Below are 23835 nucleotides of genomic sequence, written 5' to 3' on the forward strand. Positions count from 1 at the left end.
TAACATGATCTCGGGCCTGAGCATTTCTTTCAAATACTTTTAATCTACTTTTTAAGGGCAAACCATTCGCTCGGACCTGGAACCACAGACGCAAGTTTTCCGGTGGCAAATTTTGCTTAAAAGAATATTCTAGTCTAAAAGACTCCTTTATCTTAGAATACTGGCGCAAGGCTTCAAGTTTTCAAATCTGTTCATGCCAGAGTTGGATCTCTTGATTCTCCGGAACATGTTTTAGGTTCCGATAAATTTTCTCTGGATCGCCTGTTGGACCAAGACCTTTATTCCAAGCGTATGAAAGTCCGGCTTTATCAAGGAGGGCTTTAACATGGAACGGCCACGATCTTTTTCTACCTTGCTGTAATAATTCAAAATATGCGGCTTCCATAAGCCTCTCATCTGTTAGTTGGATAATTTTCAGCCAAAATTTTACATCTTGTAGTAACTTTTCCTTATGCAGCGAAAACAAACCTAGATCTCCCTTAAGAGTAAATTCTTAAGAGTAAATTCTTAATTCAATAGAGGGTTCTATTGTAACTGAACCCCCGTGTAACTGAACCCCAAGCAACTGAACACCTGTAACTAAACCACCGTGTAACTGAACCACCGTGTAACTGAACTTCCGTGCAACTGAACCCCCGTATAACCGAACCACCGTGCAACTCAACCCCCGTGCAACTCAACCCCCTTGTAACTGAACCCCCAAGTAACTGAACCCCCGTGCAACTGAACCCCCGTATAACCAAACCCCGTGCGACTGAACCCCGTGCAACTGAACCACCGTGCAACTGAACCCTCGTGCTACTGAACCCTCGTGCTACTGAACCCCCTTTAACTGAACCCCTTTGCGACTCAACCCCGTTCAACTAAACCCCCGTGTAACTGAACCCCCATGTAACTGTAACAGTGTGTAACCATGTAACTGTGTGTTAACAGAACACAACTGATGAGCGAAAAGTGATGAAAGAGAGGGGTACTGCCGAACTCTTAGCTACCATTCTTGGGAGACATCTGACAGTTTATAAGTGACCATGGAATTTCTTTGTTGTTTTAAAGTCACTTCTGTGTAAATAGGCAGCGTGGCGGCAAAGTGCACCTGGCGACGATAAATCAAATCAGTCCAGTTTTTGTCAGGAAAAAATTACTCAGTGATAATTTATTGTTCCTGCTAGCATGATGCGCTTCTAGGTCCGGGCCTTGAGACCTAGTGGTAAATCCAGGCCTGAGCGTGCACATATTTCCTTTTGGTGAATTGACTTTCCCTTTAAGCACTCTATGAAAGTTCCAACTTAATACACAAATCTCTTTTTAAGAAATACCATTTTGAAAATCTGCATACACATAGTGTCTTTTGATTTAGTTCAAGTTCCACCTCAAATACCTCATTCTGTCAAACTTTCAACTTGATGTGCGTAGCCTTAATAGTGCTAGTTTAATAGTAGCAGAAGTCTTAATAGGAGCTGGAAAAGTAAAAATGGAGTTGAATGTATTGCAGTAGTATCAGTACTAATGGCAGTAGCAAAAGGTGGATGCACCAGAATTTTAATCGTGATACGCTAAGCTGTTCCAAAAAAAATTGCAGATTCACCTACATTGACAGTCCGTATATTCTTAAAACTTATTAATCATTAAAATTTAAGGTTTTTATAGAAGGGATGATCGTAAAAACTTTGAAGGAGGCTCATTCGATTGGAAATTAAAAGTTCAAGTTCAACTTCGAAGAATCAAAGGTAATCACAGGACAATCAGCCTTTCCCTCTTAACCGACACCCCCCCCCTAAATACATCTGATCAAAATAAAAATAAATCTTTTTGTTCAATATAGTATAAAGATCAAATAACTCTGCCTTTGGGGTTAACAACCCCACCAGCAGCATCTGGGGCAAGAGCTGTAAGTTAAGCTAGTTGCTCATTGCTAACACATAAGGTTTTTGTAGAAAAAAATTTGTATGAACTTTGGGGGGGGGGGCTCATTCGATTGGAAATCAATATTTCCAGTGCACTTTTTCAGAATTAAAAGTGAACGGAGGGCTTGCACCCCACCCTATTTTTTCCCCAAATACATCCGATCTAAATTTTGGGACGGCCATTTTATTTAAAACAGTTCAAAGGTTAAATAACTGTACCATAGTTAAATAACTATGGTTCATAACCCTATTGTGTTTTAACCAATGTAAGTAAGGTGGTTGAGTTGAACGAGGGTTCAGTTATACGAGGGTTCAGTTGCACGGTGGTTCAGTTGCACGAGGGTTCAGTTGCACGGGGGTCCAGTTACACGGTGGTTCAGTTGCACGGGGGTTCAGTTACACGAGGTTTTAGTTAAATGGGGTTGAGTTGCCCGGTGGTTCAGTTACACGAGGATTCATTTGCACGAGGGTTCGGTTAGCCTATACGGGGGTTCAGTTGCACGGTGGTTCAGTTACACGGTGGTTCAGTTACACGGTGGTTCATTTACAGGGGTTTAGTTGCCTGGGGTTCAGTTACACGGGGGCTCAGTTACACGCACAGCCCCTTAAGAGCCTGTGTATAAGTTGTAGCATGTACCCTAACCAATCTCTTATAATATTGTAACTTAACCATTTCTAAAAGGTAATATGTATTACCTATTAAATTATTTAGAGAAATAAAGACCTAAAACGCGAGAAAATCACGAAATTAGTCAGATAAATAATACAGGTATAATTGCCGTCTTTATTCCGAAAAATGTAAATTTTCCGTATATGCACAAATCTGCTCGAACTTCTAATCTAGATCATGCCGCTGTATTCCACAGTTTCTCTGCTGAAGTGGTAAAGACTATTTTTGACTATCAATTAGTCAAAATTATCTATTGCGCCCTCTGTCCAACTCCACGGTTTCAAAAAACAGAATAATTGCGCGGTTCTTCCTAGGCTTAAAACCCGTCGGGATTTGGCTGGAATCCAATTTGATTTGTTTTCTTCTTCTACGGGTTTTATTCTTATTAAAATTTGGGGCTTCTTTCCAACTTTTGAAAAGATCAACTAAATTATCAATATATAACGTGAGACTTTGCCTGGATATGTATGTCTATGAAACAGCCATGCTTTTCGTTTTGCCGAAAATAAAGCTGTCCCAGTTCGGAAAGTACGTAAGGATATCATTCCAGGCTGGTCATTGATCCCTGGTCTCGTTGCTCCTTACCTCGAAGCGACATTTTGGTTCAACCTCTGGAAGCATTGCGACCGTCCTTTAACTGGTTCTGTGAATATTTTTCACAGCACCTACTCTTCATTTTAGAAACCTATTAAACGTCAATTGGCAAGTGCTAAAAATGATAGACATATTCTTTTTAGATTTATATTCAGATAGAGGTCTCCTTGATCTGTCTCTGCGGCTCATATTCCTGATGAGGAATGGTATGCCTACTATGAATCCAAATTTTCTGCTCCTGATCAGAGCCTTGAACTTTTTTTTTTATAAAATTGTGCAGATTTCGTTGTTAGCACAGCATAAATCCTAGACGTCATTGGGAACTAAAAACTTAAATCATCCAATATTATTAACCACATCAGCGCTTTGCATTTGAAGGTTGGGGGATCAGTCCAACACTTGGCACTTTTAATGCAGATGATTTTTACACCGCGAATTGTACCTTCTTCTTTTTGCATTAGAGATCTTATCCCAATTCCTGAAAAAAACAACAAGAAAACCAAAACTCAGAATGTGCATAATTTCCATCTATTACGATTGCGACTTCCTTTTGCAAAGTCTTCGAACTTCTTTTTTGATCTGACTTTGAACTGACATATTACACTCCACCTCACCAGTTCGGGCTCAAGCGGGGAATATGTTGTGCTGATGCCCTCACAATTGTAGCCAATGCACTAATTGATGCTTAATCCTCAGGAGAATGACTAATTATCGCTAGTCACGATATCAGACGCGCCTTTAATTAGCTCATTCACCATTTCACCAATTTATACTCCTCAAAGTGGCCGAACGTGGACAAAATTCCTTTGTGATTCACTGTCTTCGAGATCTGTACTCTCGATAATGTGTTCGCCTGAAACTACCTCTGGATAAAATGTACCTCCTATTCCACATACGAAACTCATTCCTGTCTTGAAATGTGCACGTCAAGGAGTATTTTCTTCTCCTAATATTCTCAATAATTGTGTGTTGGATGCTCAAGACCAGTGCCCTACATCTCCAATACTATCTTCATTGAATCTGTCTCTAGTTTGTTACGCAGATGATGTTTTAAATCTCAACCGTACCCTCCAAAGAATTAATGAGGTGTTTGTCACATTTCAACAGGAGTATCTTAAACTTGGCCTTCGTTTCAATGCTGATAAGTCAGAAATAGTGCTTTTTAATTGGAAAGGTGAGCCACCGTCCTCTACAGCACTTGGCGATGTCTTCGACCCTTAGAGCCGTTGACCACCCCTTTATCTAGGTCTTCCCAATGGTTCATCGCTACGCCATACCAGATCCCTGCTCTTAGACCATCTTGTACGACGTATATCTGCTTCTTATGTATCGATTGTTGTAGAAAAAGTTCGATTCAGCCGCCTGCTATTAGCTAGCCTTTTCAATGCTGTAGCCCTCCTTCAAATTTTTTATATACCTCCGTTCCGGAAGCTGTTGACTAGAACTGATTGTCTGAAAGTCTGGTCTATTTTTTTCAGTTCGCGAAGGTTTTGCTTCGGTTACCACCTTGGCCTCGGAATTCTCCCTTGATTAGAAAATTTAAACTCTATGACTCTGATCTTGCAATTTTTAAATTAATTGCTAAGTATAACCGAAAACTTAATTCTTCACGAAATGATTGGTATCCTGTTTTAATTCAATAATATTCTTGTATATCTGTGTCATGATCATATTTAGTTCAGTAGTATTTATATTTGATTCTTATTCATGTCTTGTTTTTATAGTTAGTTATTGTTGCTATGACAAGAGTTAGTGCAATAATTGGTTCCTTGTGTATGTGTTTTTGTTTTGTTTGTTTACTTTTTTTATTCTTTGCTTTTTTTTCTACTCTGTCTTATCATGTTATGTGAATGATGGGTTTTCAATAATAATAATAATAATAAAAAAAAAAAAAAAAACGGCGCAAAATAATATCCGTAAAAATTTTTGATACCAAGGCCTTCAAATTTCATTTGTGCAAAAGCCATGTTTTCGACGGTTTGGCTAATTAGCAAGCTTTATGAAAAACGCAAAGGTATTTTGATACTTGAAACTCAACATAGAGGGCACATAGAGCCCTTCATGGCTGAAAGATTCCATACTCCTTTCTTCACAAATGCTCCTTTTACTAGGGTTATGAGGGCTGGTTGAAGCAAACAGACGATTGTCGAATATTGCTAGAAGGTCCTTTTGAATTAAAAATATGAGTTCTAGTACTTTTTTGTATAATTTGGAATTAATTTAATGCCATGAGTGCCTTTGATTTTTGAGTTGCATCATAACAAAATAAACAACAACTTGTATATGTCAATTGAGCTAAATGTACTGGGTTTGTCTCAAAGGATTTAAAGCTTGGGTGGTTTTAATATGACGTTCAAATGTGGAGCATATCTATTAGCACGGATCACTTTTTCCTTACAATTTGTTACCATGAACTGTTATGTTTTCTTACGAACCCATTTTTCTTGCGATTTGAATTTTTTTTACAGGATAAAATAGTAATAAAATAGAAATTGTAATAATAGAACAATAAAATATTTAGAAAAATTAAAAAATTTGAAATAAATAATCATAATAATAAACAAATTAGAATAAAAAATAAATATAGTAACCGAACTATTGAAGAAATTATTTGCAAATAATGAAATTAAATGATACGTACTCTTCAAGCTCAACAGCAGACTCAATTGTTTCAGGGAGGGCTCTGTCCTTTGTTTCTGGTAGAGTTATTACAGCCAGTGATGAGATCAGTCCTAGTGCTCCAAAAATTGAGAACGGAACAATAAGACCAAAATAGCTCTGAAAGGAAGAACATTTCATAATCTACATATAAATATTGGATGAGCCAGTGAAGAAATCAGTCCTAGAGCTCCAAAAACTGATAATGGAACATTAAGACCAAAATAGCTCTGAGAGGAGGAACATTTCATAATCTACCTATAAATATTGTATGAGCCAGTGATGAAATCAGTCCTAGTGCTCCAAAATTTGAGAACGGAACAATAAGACCAAAATAACTTTGAAAGGAAGAACATTTCATAATCTACCTATAAATATTTTATGAGCCAGTGATGAAATCAGTAAAGTGCTCCAAAATTTGAGAACGGAACAATAAGACCAAAATAGCTCTGAAAGGAAGAACACTTCATAATCTACCTATAAATATTGGATGAGCCAGTGATGAAATCATTCCTAGTGCTCCAAAAATTGAGAATGGAACAATAAGACCAAAATAGCTCTGAAAGGAAGAACATTTCATAATCTACCTATAAATATTGGATGAGCCAGTGATGAAATCAGTCCTAGTGATCCAAAAATTGAGAATGGAACAATAAGACCAAAATAGCTCTGAAAAGAATAACATTTCATAATCTACCTATAAATATTGGGTGAGCCAGTGATGAAATCAGTCCTAGTGCTCCAAAAATTGAGAACGGAACAATAAGACCAAAATAGCTCTGAAAGGAAGAACACTTCATAATCTACCTATAAATATTGGATGAGCCAGTGATGAAATCAGTCCTAGTGCTCCAAAAATTGAGAACGGAACAATAAGACCAAAATATCTCTGAAAAGAAGAACATCTCATAATCTACCTATAAATATTGGATGAGCAAGTGATGAAATCAGTCCTAGTGCTCCGAAAATTGAGAACAGAACAATAAGACCAAAATAGCTCTGAAAGAAAGAACATTTCATAATCTACCTATAAATATTGGATGAGCCAGTGATGAAATCAGTCCTAGTGCTCCAAAAATTGAGAACGGAACAATAAGACCAAAATAGCTCTGAAAAGAAGAATATTTCATAATCTACCTATAAATATTTTATGAGCCAGTGATGAAATCAGTCCTAGTGTTCCAAAAATTGTTAACGGAACAAGAAGACCAAAATAGCTCTGAAAAGAAGAACATTTCATAATCTACCTATAAATATTGTATGAGCCAGTGATGAAATCAGTCCTAGTGCTCCAAAAATTGAGAACGGAACAATAAGACCAAAATAACTCTGAAAAGAAGAACATCTCATAATCTACCTATAAATATTGTATGAGCAAGTGATGAAATCAGTCCTAGTGCTCCGAAAATAGAGAACGGAACAATAAGAACAATATATCTGTGAAAGGAAGAACATTCATAATCTACCTATAAATATTGGATGACCCAGTGATGAAATCAGTCCTAGTGATCCAAAGATTGAGAACGGAACAATAAGACCAAAACAGCTTTGAAAGGAAGAACATTTCATAATCTACCTATAAATATTTTATGAGCCAGTGATGAAATCAGTCCTAGTGTTCCAAAAATTGAGAACGGAACAATAAGACCAAAATAGCTCTGAAAAGAAGAACATTTCATAATCTACCTATAAATATTGTATGAGCCAGTGATAAAATCAGTCCTAGTGCTCCAAAGATTGAGAACGGAACAATAAGACCAAAATAGCTCTGAAAGGAAGGACATTTCATAATCTACCTATAAATATTGTATGAGCCAGTGATGAAATCAGTCCCAGTGCTCCAAAGATTGAGAACGGAACAATAAGACCAAAATAGCTCTGAAAGGAAGAACATTTCATAATCTGCTTATAAATATTGTATGAGCCAGTGATGAAATCAGTCCTAGTGCTCCAAAGATTGAGAACGGAACATTAAGACCAAAATATCTGTGAAAGGAAGAACATCTCCTAATCTACCTATAAATATTGTATGAACCAGTGTTGAAATCAGTCCTAGTGCTCCAAATATTGAGAATGGAACAATAAGACCAAAATATCTCTGAAAAGAAGAACAGTTCATAATCAACCTATAAATATTGGATGAGCTAGTGATGAAATCAGTCCTAGTGCTCCAAAAATTGAGAACGGAACAATAAGACCAAAATAGCTCTGAAAAGAAGAACATTTCATAATCTACCTATAAATATTGTATGAGCCAGTGATGAAATCAGTCCGAGTGCTCCAAAATTTGAGAACGGAACAATAAGACCAAAATAGCTCTGAAAAGAAGAACATTTCATAATCTACCTATAAATATTGGGTGAGCCAGTGATGAAATCAGTCCTAGTGCTCCAAAAATTGAGAACGGAACATTAAGACCAAAATAGCTCTGAAAGGAAGAACACTTCATAATCTACCTATAAATATTGGATGAGCCAGTGATGAAATCAGTCCTAGTGGTCCAAAAATTGAGAACGGAACAATAAGACCAAAATAACCCTGAAAAGAAGAACAATTCATAATCTACCTATAAATATTGGATGAGCAAGTGATGAAATCAGTCCTAGTGCTCCGAAAATTGAGAACGGAACAATAAGACCAAAATAGCTCTGAAAGGAAGAACACTTCATAATCTACCTATAAATATTGGATGAGCCAGTGATGAAATCAGTCCTAGTGCTCCATAAATTGAGAACGGAACAATAAGACCAAAATAACTCTGAAAGGAAGAACATTTCATAATCTACCTATAAATATTGTATGAGCCAGTGATGAAATCAAGCCTAGTGCTCCAAAGAATGAGAACGGAACAATAAGACCAAAATAGCTCTGAAAGGAAGAACATTTCATAATCTACCTATAAATATTTTATGAGCCAGTGATGAAATCAGTCCTAGTGCTCCGAAAATTGAGAACGGAACAATAAGACCAAAATAGCTCTGAAAGGAAGAACATTTCATAATCTACCTGTAAATATTGGATAAGCCAGTGTTGAAATCAGTCGTAGTGCTTCAAAAATTGAGAACGGAACAGTAAGACCAAAATAGCTCTGAAAAGAAGAACATTTCATAATCTACCTATAAATATTTTATGAGCCAGTGATGAAATCAGTCCTAGTGTTCCAAAAATTGAGAACGGTTCGTGTTCCAAAAATTGATAATCTCCCTATAAATATTGTATGAGCCAGTGATAAAATCAGTCCTAGTGCTCCAAAAATTGAGAACGGAACAATAAGACCAAAATAGCTCTGAAAGGAAGGACATTTCATAATCTGCCTATAAATATTGGATGACCCAGTGATGAAATCAGTCGTAGTGCTCCAAAGAGTGAGACCTGAAAAATAAGACCAAAAGAGCTCTTTAAGGTATAACATTTTATAATCTGCTTATATATATTGTATGAGCCAGTGATGAAATCAGTCGTAGTGCTCAAAAGATTGAGAACTGAACATTAAGACCAAAAGATATGTGAAAGGAAGAACATATCCTAATTTTCCTATAAATATTGTATGTACCAGTGTTGAAATCAGTCCTAGTGCTCCAAAAATTGAGAATGGAACAAAAAGACCAAAATAGCTCTGAAAAGAATAAAATTTCATAATCTACCTATAAATATTGTATGAGCCAGTGATGAAATCAGTCCTAGTGCTTCAAAAATTGAGAACGGAACAATAAGATCAAAATAGCTCTGAAAGGAAGAACATTTCATAATCTACCTGTAAATATTGGATGAGCCAGTGATGAAATCAGACCTAGTGCTTCAAAAATTGAGAACGGAACAATAAGACCAAAATAGCTCTGAAAAGAAGAACATTTCATAATCTACCTATAAATATTGTATGAGCCAGTGATGAAATCAGTTCTAGTGCTCCAAAGATTGAGAACGGAACAATAAGACCAAAATAGCTCTGATAGGAAGAACATTTCATAATCAACCTATAAATATTTTATGAGCCAGTGATGAAATCAGTCCTAGTGTTCCAAAAATTGAGAACGGAACAATAAGACCAAAATAGCTCTGAAAAGAAGAACATTTCATAATCTCCCTATAAATATTGTATGAGCCAGTGATAAAATCAGTCCTAGTGCTCCAAAGATTGAGAACGGAACAATAAGACCAAAATAGCTCTGAAAGGAAGAACATTTCATAATCTTCCTATAAATATTGTATGAGCTAGTGATGAAATCAGTCCAAGTGCTCCAAAGATTGAGAACGGAACAATAAGACCAAAATAGCTCTGAAAGGAAGAAATTTTCATAATCTGCCTATAAATATTGTATGAGCCAGTGATGAAATCAGTCGTAGTGCTCCAAAGATTGAGAACGGAACATTAAGAACAAAATAGCTGTGAAACGAAGAACATCTCATAATCTACCTATAAATATTGTATGAACCAGTGATGAAATCAGACCTAGTGCTTCAAAAATTGAGAATGGAACAATCATAACAAAATAGCTATGAAAAGAAGAATATTACATAATATACCTATAAATATTGTATGAGCCAGTGATGAAATCAGACCTAGTGCTCCAAAAATTGAGAATAGAACAATAAGACCAAAATAGCTCTGAAAAAAAGAAAACTTTATAATCTGACTATAAATATTGGATGAGCCAGTGATGAAATCAGACCTAGGGCTCCACAAATTGAGAACGGAACAATAAGACCAAAATAGCTTTGATAAGAAGAATATTTCATAATCTACCTATAAATATTGGATGAGCCAGTGATGAAATCAGTCCAAGCCTCCAAAAATTGAGAACGGAACAATAAGACCAAAATAGCTCTGAAAGGAAGAACATTTCATAATCTACCTATAAATATTGGATGAGCCAGTGATGAATTCAGTCCTAGTGCTCCATAAATTGAGAACGGAACAATAAGACCAAAATACCTCTGAAAATAAGAACATTTCATAATCTCCCTATAAATATTGTATGAGCCAGTGATGAAATCAGTCCTAGTGCTCCAAAGATTGAGAACGGAACAATAAGACCAAAATAGCTCTGAAAGGAAGAACATTTCATAATCTACCTATAAATATTGGATGAGCCAGTGATGAAATCAGTCCTAGGGCTCAAAACATTGAGAACTTAAAAATAACAACAATTTAGCTCTGAAAAAAATTACATTCCATTCTCGCACTATAAATAGTGGATAATAAATTGATGATATCAGTCCTAGTGATTCAAAGATAGAGAAAGGAATTATAAGACAAAAACATATTGGAAAAGACGATCATTTTATAATCTACACATAAATAGTGGATGACACAATGATTAAATCAGTCCTAGTTCTCCAAAAATTGAGAACGGAACGATAAGACCAAAATAGCTGTGAAAGGAAGAACATTTCATAATCTACCTATAAATATTGGATGAGCCAGTGATGAAATCAGTCCTAGTGCTCCAAAAATTGAGAATGGAACAATAAGACTAAAGTACCTCTGAAAAGAAGAATATTTCATAATCTACCTATAAATATTGGATGAGCCAGTGATGAAATCAGTCCTTGTCTCCAAAACTTGAGAACAGAACAATAAGACCAAAATAGCTCTGAAAGAAAGAACATTTCATAATCTAACTATAAATATTGGATGAGCCAGTGATGAAATCAGTCCTAGTGCTCCAAAAATTGAGAACGGAACAATAAGACCAAAATAGCTCTGAAAAGAAGAATATTTCATAATCTACCTATAAATATTGGATGAGCCAGTGATGAAATCAGTCCAAGCCTCCAAAAATTGAGAACGGAACAATAAGACCAAAATAGCTCTGAAAGGAAGAACATTTCATAATCTACCTATAAATATTGTATGAGCCAGTGATGAAATCAGTCCTAGTGCTCCAAAGATTGAGAACGGAAATCAATAAGACCAAAATAGCTCTGAAAACAAGAACATTTCATAATCTACCTATAAATTTTGGATAAGCCAGTGATGAAATCAGGCCTATTTCACCAAAAATTGATAACGTAAAATATAAGACCAAAATATCTCTGAAAAAAAGAACATTTCATAATATCCCTATACATATTGTATTAGCCAGTGAAGAAATCACTCCTAGCACTCTAAATATGGAGAACGTACAAATAAGACCAAACTTGCTCTGAAAGGAAGAACATCTAATGATATCCCTATAAATATTGTCTGAGCCAGTGATGAAATCAGTCGTAGTGCTCCACAGATTGAGAACGGAACATTAAGACCAAAATAGCTGTGAAAGGAAGAACATCTCATAATCTACCTATAAATATTGTATGAGCCAGTGTTGAAATCAGTCCTAGTGCTCCAAAAATTGAGAATGGAACAATAAGACCAAAATAGCTCTGAAAAGAAGAACATTTCATAATCTACCTATAAATATTGTATGAGCCAGTGATGAAATCAGTCCTAGTGCTCCAAAAATTGAGAACGGAACAATAAGACCAAAATAGCTTTGAAAAAAAGAACATTCCATAATCTACCTATAAATATTGTATGAGCCAGTGATGAAATCAGTCCTAGTGCTCCAAAGATTGAGAACGGAACAATAAGACCAAAATATCTCTGAAAGGAAGAACATTTCATAATCTACCTATAAATATTGTAGGAGCCAGTGATTAAATCAGTCCTAGTGCTCCAAAAATAGAGAACGGAAATCAATAAGACCAAAATATCTCTGAAATGAAGAACATTCAAAATATAACTATAAATATTGGATGAGCCAGTGATGAAATCAGTCCTAGTGCTCCAAAGATTGAGAACGGAACAATAAGACCAAAATATCTCTGAAATGAAGAACATTTCATAATCTACCTATAAATATTGTATGACCCAGTGATGAAATCAGTCCTAGGGCTCCAAAAATTGATAACGGAACAATAAGACCAAATTAGCTTTGAAAAGAAGAACATTTCATAATCTACCTATAAATATTTGATGAGACATTTAATAAATCAGTCCAATTGCTAAGAAGAATGATATTTGAACAATAAGACAACAACATCTCATACAGAAATATCATTTCAAAAAATCCATAGATAAAGTGTAGGATCCAATATTTAAATCAGTCCTATGGATACAAAATTTTATGACGGAAATCAAAAAGAAAACAATATATCTGAAAGGAAGATTATTTCATAATCTACCTATAAATATTGGATGATCCAGTGATGAAATCAGTCCTAGTGCTCCAAAAATTGAGAATGGAAACAATAAGACCAAAATAGCTCTGAAAAGAAGAACATTTCATAATCTCCCTATAAATATTGTATGAGCCAGTGATAAAATCAGTCGTAGTGCTCCAAAGATTGAGAACGGAACATTAAGAACAAAAGAGCTGTGAAATGAAGAACATTTCATAATCTACCTATAAATATTGAATGAACCAGTGTTGAAATCAGTCCTATTGCTACAAATATTGAGAATGTAACACTTAGACAAAAAAAGCTCTGAAAAGAAGAACATTTTATAATCAACATAAAAATAGTGTATGATACAGTGATGAAATCATTCCTAGTGCTTCAAAAAAAGAGAACGGACCAATAATACACAAATATCTATGAAAAGGAGAACAATACATAAAATCCCTATAAATAATTTATGAGCCAGTGATGAAATCAGTCCTAGTGCTCCAAAAATAGAGAACTGAAATAAATAACACCAAAATAGATCTTAAAGGAAGAACATTCATAATCTACCTATAAATATTGGATGACCAAGTGATCAAATCAGTCCTAGTGCTCCAAAAATTGAGAACGGAAACAATAAGACCAAAATAGCTCTGAAAAGAAGAACATTTCATAATCTACCTATGAATATTGTATGAGCCAGTGATGAAATCAGTCCTAGTGCTCCAAAAATATAGAACGGAAATCAATAAGACCAAAATAGCTCTGAAAGGAAGAACATTTCATAATCTACCTATAAATATTGGATGAGCCAGTGATGAAATCAGTCTTAGTGCTCCAAACATGGATAATGTAAACAATATGACCAAAATAGCTAAGTAATGAAGTACATTCTATAATCTACCTATACAGATAGGGTGAGCCAGTGATAAAATCAGTCCTAGTGCACCAAAAATAGATAACGGAAACAGTAAGACCAAAATAGATCTTAAAGGAAGAACATTTCATAATCTACCTATAAAAATTTGATGAGCAAGTTATTAAATCAGTCCTAGTGATCCAAATATTTAGAACGTAATAATAAGACCACAATAGCTGAGAAATGAAGAACATTTTATAATCTACCTATAAATAATGTATGATACATTGATGAAATCAGTACTAGTGATCCAAAAATAGAGAACGGAAATCAATAAGACAAAAATAGCTCTGAAAGCAAGAACAGTTCATAATCTACCTATAAATATTGTATGAGCCAGTGATGAAATCAGACCTAGTGCTTCAAAAATTGAGAACGGAAACAATAAGACCAAAATAGCTCTGAAAAGAAGAGCATTTCATAATCTACCTATAAATATTGTATGAGCCAGTGATAAAATCAGTCCTAGTGCTCTAAAGATTGAGAACGGAACAATAAGACCAAAATAGCTCTGAAAGGAAGAACATTTCATAATCTGCCTATAAATATTGTATGAGCCAGTGATGAAATCAGTCGTAGTGCTCCAAAGATTGAGAACGGAACAATAAGAACAAAATAGCTGTGAAAGGAAGAACATCTCATAATCTACCTATAAATATTGTATGAGCCAGTGTTGAAATCAGTCCTAGTGCTCCAAAAATTGAGAATGGAACAATAAGACCAAAATAGCTCTGAAAAGAAGAACATTTCATAATCTACCTATAAATATTGTATGAGCCAGTGATGAAATCAGTCCTAGTGCTCCAAAAATTGAGAACGGAACAATAAGACCAAAATAGCTTTGAAAAGAAGAACATTCCATAATCTACCTATAAATATTGTATGAGCCAGTGATGAAATCAGTCCTAGTGCTCCAAATATTGAGAACGGAACAATAAGACCAAAATAGCTCTGAAATGAAGAACAGTTCATAATCTACCTATAAATATTGTAGGAGCCAGTGTTTAAATCAGTCCTAGTGCTCCAAAAATATAGAACGGAAATCAATAAGACCAAAATAGCTCTGAAAAGAAGAACATTCATAATATACCTATAAATATTGTTTGAGCCAGTGATGAAATCAGTCCTAGTGCTCCAAAAATTGAGAACGGAAACAATAAGACAAAAATAGCTCTGAAAGGAAGAACATTTCATAATCTACCTATAAATATTGGATGACCCAGTGATGAAATCAGTCCTAGTGCTCCAAAAATTGAGAACGGAACAATAAGACCAAAATACCTCTGAAAGTAAGAACATTTCATAATCTACCTATAAATATTGGATGAGCCAGTGATGAAATCAGTCCTAGGGCTTCAAATATTGAGAACGGAACAATAATACCAAATTATCTATGAAAAAAAGAACATTTCATAATCTACCTATAAATATTGTATGAGCCAGTGATGATATCAGTCCTAGTGCTCCAAATATAGAGAACGGAACAATAAGACCAAAATAGCTCTGAAATGAAGAAAATTTTATAATCTACCTATAAATATTGTATGAGCCAGTGATGAAATCAGTCCTAGTTCTACAAAAATATAGAACTTAAACAGTAAGACCAAAATAGCTATTATAGGAATAACATTAAATATTATAATTATAAATAGTTTATGAGCCAGTGATGAAATCAGTCCTAGTGCTTCAAAAATTGAGAACGGAAATAATACTACCAAAATAGATCTGAAAAGAAGAACATTCCATAATCTCCCTATAAATATTGTATGAGCCAGTGAAAAAATCAGTCCTAGTGCTCCAAAGATTGAGAACGGAACAATAAGACCAAAATAGCTCTTAAATGAAGAACATTTTATAATCTGCCTATAAATATTGTATGAGCCAGTGATGAAATCAGTCGTAGTGCTCAAAAGATTGAGAACGGAACATTAAGACCAAAAGAGCTGTGAAATGAAGAACATCTCATAATCTACCTATAAATTTTGTATGAACCAGTGTTGAAATCAGTCCTAGTACTCCAAAAATTGAGAATGGAACAATAAGACCAAAATAGCTCTCAAAGGAATAAAATTTCATAATCAACCTATAAATATTGTATGAGCCAGTGATGAAATCAGTCCTAGTGCTCCAAAAATTGAGAACGGAACAATAAGACCAAAATAGCTCTGAAAAGAAGAACATTCCATAATCTACCTATAAATATTGTATGAGCCAGTGATGAAATCAGTCCTAGTGCTCCAAAAATAAAGAACGGAAATCAATAAGACCAAAATAGCTCTGAAAGTAAGAAAATTCATAATCTACCTATAAATATTGGATGAGCCAGTGATCAAATCAGTCTTAGGGCTCCAAAAATGGAGAACGGAAACAATAATACCAAAATATCTCTGAAATGAAGAGCAGTTTATAATATCCCTATAAAAATTGTTTGAGCCAGTGATGAAATCAGTCCTAGTGCTCCAAAAATAGAGAACGGAAATCAATAAGACCAAAATAGCTCTGAAAGGAAGAACATTTCATAATCTACCTATAAATATTGTATGAGCCAGTGATGAAATCAGTCATAGTGCTCCAAAAATAGAGAACGGAAATCAATAAGACCAAATTAGATCTGAAAAGAAGAACATTTCATAATATCCCTATAAATATTGTATGAGCCAGTGAAAAAATCAGTCCTAGTACTCCAAAGATTGAGAACGGAACAATAAGACCAAAATAGCTCTGAAAGGAAGAACATTTCATGATCTGCCTATAAATATTGTATGAGACAGTGATGAAATCAGTCGTAGTGCTCCAAAGATTGAGAACGGAACATTAAGACCAAAATAGCTGTGAAAGGAAGAACATCTCATAATCTACCTATAAAAATTGTATGAGCCAGTGTTGAAATCAGTCTTAGTGCTCCAAAAATTGAGAATGTAACAATAAGACCAAAATAGCTCTGAAAAGAAGAACATTTTATAATCAACCTATAAATATTGTATGAGCCAGTGATGAAATCAGTCCTATTGCTCCAAAAATTGAGAACGTAACAATAAGACCAATATATCTTTGATAAAAAGAAAATTAAATAATCTACCTATAAATATTGTATGAGCCAGTGATGAAATCAGTCCTAGTGCTCCAAAAATAAAGAACGGAAAACACAAATACCAAAATATCTCTGAAATCAAGAACATTCATAATCTACCTATAAATATTGGATGAGCCAGTGATGAAATCAGTCGTAGTGCTCCAAAGATTGAGAACGGACCATTAAGACCAAAATAGCTGTGAAAGGAAGAATACCTCATAATCTACCTATAAATATTGTATGAGCCAGTGTTGAAATCAGTCCTAGTTCTCCAAAAATTGAGAATGGAACAATAAGACCAAAATAGCTCTGAAAGGAATAAAATTTCATAATCTACCTATATATATTGTATGAGCCAGTGATGAAATCAGTCATAGTGCTCCAAAAATTGAGAACGGAACAATAAGACCAATATAGCTATGAAAAAAAGAACATTACCTAATCTACCTATAAATATTGGATGAGCCAGTGATGAAATCAGACCTAGTGCTCCAAAAATAGAGATCTGAAATCAATAAGACCAAAATAGCTCTGAAATGAAGAACATTTCATAATCTACCTATAAATATTGGATAAGCCAGTGATGAAATCAGTCCTAGTGCTTCAAACATTGAGAACGGAACAATAAGACCAAAATAGATTTGAAAAGACGAACATTTCATAATCTACCTATAAATATTGTATGAGCAAGTGATGAAATCAGTCCTAGTGCACCAAAAATTGAGAACGGAAACAATAAGACCACAATATCTCTGAAAAGAAGAACTTTTCATAATCTACCTATAAATATTGGAGGAGCCAATGATTAAATCAGTCCTAGTGCTCCAAAGATTGAGAACGGAAATCAATAAGACCAAAATATCTCTGAAAGGAAGAACATTCATAATCTACCTATAAATATTGGATGACCAAGTGATGAAATCAGACCTAGTGCTTCAAAAATTGAGAACGGAACAATAAGACCAAAATACCTTTGATATGAAGAATATTTCATAATCTCCCTATAAATATTGTATGAGCCAGTGATGAAATCAGTCCTAGTGCTCCAAAAATTGAGAATGGAACAATAAGACCAAAATAGCTGTGAAAAGAAGAACATATAATAATCAACATATAAATATCTTCTTAGAAAGTGTTGAAATAAGTCATAGAGCTACAAAAATTGAGACATTAAAAAAAATAACCATATATCTTTGAAAAAAATAACAAGCAATAATCAAACAATAAATATTGTATGTTAACATGTTGACATCAGTCATAGTGCTCAAAAGAGTGAGAAATGACATCAAAACGAAAAAAATCTCTGTGAAAAGAATAACATTCATAATCTACCTATAAATATTGGATGATCCAGTGATGAAATCAGACATAGTGCTTCAAAGATAGAGAACTGAAATCAATAAGAACAAAATAGCTCTGAAAAGACTAACATTCATAATCTACTCATAAATATTGGATAAGCCAGTGATGAAATCAGTCCTAGTGCTCCAAAAATTGAGAACGGAAACAATAAGACCAAAATAGCTCTGAAATGAAGAACATTTCATAATCTACCTATAAATATTGGATGACCAAGTGATTAAATCAATCCTAGTGCTCCAAAGATTGAGAACGGAAAAATAAGAACAAAATAGCTCTGAAACGAATAACATTTCATAATCTACCTATAAATATTGGATGAACCAGTGATGAAATCAGTCCTAAGCCTTCAAAAATTGAGAACGTAACAATAAGAACAAATTAGCTTTGAAATAAAGAAAATTACATAATCGCCCTATAAATATTGTATGAGCCAGTGATGATATCAGTCCTAGTGCTCCAAATATTGAGAACGGAACAATAAGACCAAAATAGCTCTGAAAGGAAGAACATTTTATAATCTACCTATAAATATTGTATGAGCCAGTGATGAAATCAGTCCTAGTGCTCCAGAAATAGAGAACGGAAATCAATAAGACCAAAATAGCTCTGAAAACAAGAACATTTCATAATCTCCCTATAAATATTGGATGATCCAGTGATGAAATCAGTCCTAGTGCTCCAAAAATAGAGAATGGAAACAATAAGACCAAAATAGATATGAAAAGAAGAACAGTCCATAATATCCCTATAAATATTGTATGAGCCAGTGATGAAATCAGTCCTAGTGCTCCAAAAATTGAGAACGGAACAATAAGACCAAAATAGCTCTGAAAGGAAGAACATTTTATAATCTGCCTATAAATATTGTATGAGCCAGTGATGAAATCAGTCGTAGTGCTCCAAAGATTGAGAACGGAACATTAAGACCAAAATAGCTGTGAAAGGAAGAACATCTCATAATCTACCTATAAATATTGTATGAGCCAGTGTTGAAATCAGTCCTAGTGCTCCAAAAATTGAGAATGGAACAATAAGACCAAAATAGCTCTGAAAAGAATAAAATTTCATAATCAACCTATAAATATCGTATGAGCCCGTGATGAAATCAGTCATAGTGCTCCAAAAATTGAGAACGGAACAATAAGACCAATATATCTTTTAAAAGAAGAACAGTCCATAATATCCCTATAAATAATGTATGAGCCAGTGATGAAATCAGTCCTAGTGCTCCAAAAATAAAGAACGGAAATCAATAAGACAAAAATAGCTCTGAAAGGAATAACATTCATAATCTACCTATAAATATTGGATGACCAAGTGATCAAATCAGTCTTAGGGCTCCAAAAATAGAGAACGGAAACAAAAAGACCAAAATATCTATGAAAAGTATAGCATTTCATAATATACCTATAAAAATTGTTTGAGCCAGTGATGAAATCAGTCCTAGTGCTCCAAAAATAGAGAACGGAAATCAATAAGACCAAAATAGCTCTGAAATCAATAACAATTCATAATCTACCTATAAATATTGGATTAGCCAGTTATGAAATCAGTCCTAGTGCTCCAAAAATAGAGAACGGAAACAATAAGACCAAAATAGCTCTGAAAAGAAGAACATTCCATAATATACCTATAAATATTGTATGAGCCAGTGATTAAATCAGTCCTAGTACTCAAAAGATTGAGAACTGAACAATAAGACCAAAATAGCTCTGAAAGGAATAACATTTTATAATCTGCCTATAAATATTGTATGAGCCAGTGATGAAATCAGTCGTAGTGCTCCAAAGATTGAGAACGGAACATTAAGACCAAAATAGCTGTGAAAGGAAGAACATCTCATAATCTACCTATAAATATTGTATGAGCCAGTGTTGAAATCAGTCCTAGTGCTCCAAAAATTGAGAATGGAACAATAAGACCAAAATAGCTCTGAAAAGAATAAAATTTCATAATCTACCTATAAATATTGTATGAGCCAGTGATGAAATCAGTCCTAGTGCTCCAAAAATTGAGAACGGAACAATAAGACCAAAATAGCTTTGAAAAAAAGAACAATCCATAATCTACCTATAAATATTGTATGAGCCAGTGATGAAATCAGTCCTAGTGCTCCAAAAATAGAGAACGGAAAAAAATAAGACCAAAATAGCTCTGAAAGTAAGAACATTCATAATCTACATATAAATAATGGATGAGCCAGTGATGAAATCAGTCGTAGTGCTCCAAAGATTGAGAACGGACCATTAAGACCAAAATAGCTGTGAAAGGAAGAATACCTCATAATCTACCTATAAATATTGTATGAGCCAGTGTTGAAATCAGTCCTAGTGCTCCAAAAATTGAGAATGGAACAATAAGACCAAAATAGCTCTGAAAAGAAGAACATTTCATAATCTACCTATAAATATTGTATGAGCCAGTGATGAAATCAGTCCTAGTGCTCCAAATATTGAGAACTGAACAATAAGACCAATATATCTTTGAAAAAAAGAACATTCCATAATCTACCTATAAATATTGTATGAGCCAGTGATGAAATCAGTCCTAGTGCTCCAAAAATAAAGAACTGAAATCAATAAGACCAAAATAGCTCTTAAAGTAATAAAATTCATAATCTACCTATAAATAATGTATGAGCCAGTGATCAAATCAGTCTTAGTGCTCCAAAAATGGAGAACGGAAACAATAAGACCAAAATAGCTCTGAAATGAAGAACATTTTATAATCTACCTATAAAAATTGTGTGAGCCAGTGATAAAATCAGTCCTAGTGCTCCAAAAATAGAGAACGGAAATCAATAAGACCAAAATAGCTCTGAAAGCAAGAACATTTCATAATCTACCTATAAATATTGGGTGAGCCAGTGATGAAATCAGTCCTAGTGCTCCAAAAATTGAGAATGGAAACAATAATACAAAAATAGCTCTGAAAAGAATAACAGTCCATAATCTACCTATAAATATTGTATGAGCCAGTGATAAAATCAGTCCTAGTGCTCCAAAAATAGAGAACGGAAACAATAAGACCAAAATATCTGTGAAATGAAGAACATTTCATAATCTACCTATAAATATTGTATGAGCCAGTGATGAAATCAGTCCTAGTGCTCCAAAAATTGGGGAACGGAACAATAAGACCAAAATAGCTCTGAAAGGAAGAACATTTCATAATCTACCTATAAATATTGTATGAGCCAGTGATGAAATCAGTCCTAGTGCTCCAAAAATAGAGAAAGGAAATCAATAAGACCAAAATATCTCTGAAAAGAAGAACATTCATAATATCCCTATAAATATTGTATGAGCCAGTGATGAAATCAGTCCTAGTGCTCCAAAAATTGGGGAACGGAACAATAAGACCAAAATAGCTCTGAAAGGAAGAACATTTCATAATCTACCTATAAATATTGTATCAGTCCTAGTGCTCCAAAGATTGAGAACGGAACAATAAGACCAAAATAGCTCTGAAAGGAAGAACATTTCATAATCTCCCTATAAATATTGTATGAGCCAGTGATGAAATCAGTCGTAGTGCTCCAAAGATTGAGAACGGAACATTAAGACCAAAATAGCTGTGAAAGGAAGAACATCTCATAATCTACCTATAAATATTGTATGAGCCAGTGTTGAAATCAGTCCTAGTGCTCCAAAAATTGAGAATGGAACAATAAGACCAAAATAGCTCTGAAAAGAAGAACATTTTATAATCTACCTATAAATATTGTATGAGCCAGTGATGAAATCAGTCCTAGTGCTACAAAAATTGAGAACGGAACAATAATACCAAAATAGCTTTGAAAAAAAGAACATTTCATAATCTACCTATAAATAATGTATGAGCCAGTGATGAAATCAGTCCTAGTGCTACAAAAATAAATAACTGAAATAAATAACACCAAAATCGCACTTAAATTAATAAAATAATTAATCTACATATAAATATTGGATGAGCAAGTGATCAAATCAGTCTTAGGGCTCCAAAAATGGAGAACGGAAACAATAAGACCAAAATAGCTCTGAAATGAAGAGCATTTCATAATCTACCTATAAATATTGGGTGAGCCAGTGATGAAATCAGTCTTAGTGCTCCAAAAATTGAGAATGGAAACAATAAGACCAAAATAGCTCTGAAAAGAATAGCATTCCATAATCTACCTATAAATATTGTATGAGACAGTGATAAAATCAGTCCTAGTGCTCCAAAAATTGAGAACGGAAACAATAAGAACAAAATAGCTCTGAAATGAAGAACATTTCATAATCTACCTATAAATATTGGATGACCCAGTGATGAAATCAGTCCTAGTGCTCCAAAGATTGAGAACGGAACAATAAGACCAAAATAGCTCTGAAAGGAAGAACATTTCATAATCTACCTATAAATATTGGATGAACCAGTGATGAAATCAGTCCTAATCCTCCAAAAATTGAGAACGGAACAATAAGACCAAAATAGCTGTGAAAAGAAGAACATTTCATAATCTACCTATAAATATTGTATGAGCCAGTGATGAAATCAGTCGTAGTGCTCCAAAGATTGAGAACGGAACATTAAGACCAAAATAGCTGTGAAAGGAAGAACATCTCATAATCTACCTATAAATATTGTATGAGCCAGTGTTGAAATCAGTCCTAGTACTCCAAAAATTGAGAATTGAACAATAAGACCAAAATAGCTGTGAAAGGAATAAAATATCATAATCTACCTATAAATATTTTATGAGCCAGTGATGAAATCAGTCCTAGTGCTCCAAAAATAGAGAACGGAACAATAAGAACAAAATAGCTGTGAAAAAAAGAACATTCCATAATCTACCTATAAATATTGTCTGAGCCAGTGATGAAATCAGTCCTAGTGCTCCAAAAATAAAGAACGGAAATCAATAAGACCAAAATCGCTCTGAAAGGAAGAACATTCATAATCTACCTATAAATATTGGATGAGCCAGTGATGAAATCAGTCCTAGTGCTCCAAAAATTGAGAACGGAAATCAATAAGACCAAAATAGCTCTGAAAGGAAGAACATTTCATAATCTACCCATAAATATTGGATGACCCAGTGATGAAATCAGTCCTAGTGCTCCAAAAATAGAGAACGGAACGATAAGACCAAAATAGCTCTGAAATGAAGAAAATTTCATAATCTACCTATAAATATTGGATGAGCCAGTGATGAAATCAGTCCTAGTGCTCCAAAAATTGAGAACGGAAACAATAAGACCAAAATAGCTCTGAAAAGAAGAACATTTCATAATCTACCTATAAATATTGGGTGAGCCAGTGATGAAATCAGTCCTAGTGCTCCAAAAATTGAGAACGGAAACAATAAGACCAAAATAGCTCTGAAAGGAAGAACATTTTATAATCTACCTATAAATATTGTATGAGACAGTGATGAAATCAGTCCTAGTGCTCCAAAAATAGAGAACGGAAATCAATAAGACCAAAATAGCTCTGAAATGAAGAACATTCATAATCTACCTATAAATATTGTATGAGCCAG

General features: G+C 34.2%; 1 protein-coding gene across 1 annotated transcript in view; it reads right to left on the bottom strand.

Annotated features, from left to right (window-relative positions):
- Positions 1–23835, bottom strand: part of LOC148955688 (organic cation transporter protein-like) — an 89052-nt gene that overhangs the window by 543 nt on the left and 64674 nt on the right. The window contains exon 10 of the mRNA XM_089107883.1: positions 5810–5946. Within this exon, the coding sequence (XP_088964009.1) occupies positions 5810–5946 (137 nt within the window). The remainder of the gene's footprint in view (positions 1–5809; positions 5947–23835) is intronic.

The sequence above is a fragment of the Artemia sp. Qi Xiang Cuo genome, chromosome 2, assembly GCF_049724085.1.
Source record: "Artemia sp. Qi Xiang Cuo chromosome 2, ASM4972408v1, whole genome shotgun sequence".
Taxonomy (NCBI): Eukaryota; Metazoa; Arthropoda; class Branchiopoda; order Anostraca; family Artemiidae; genus Artemia; species Artemia sp. Qi Xiang Cuo.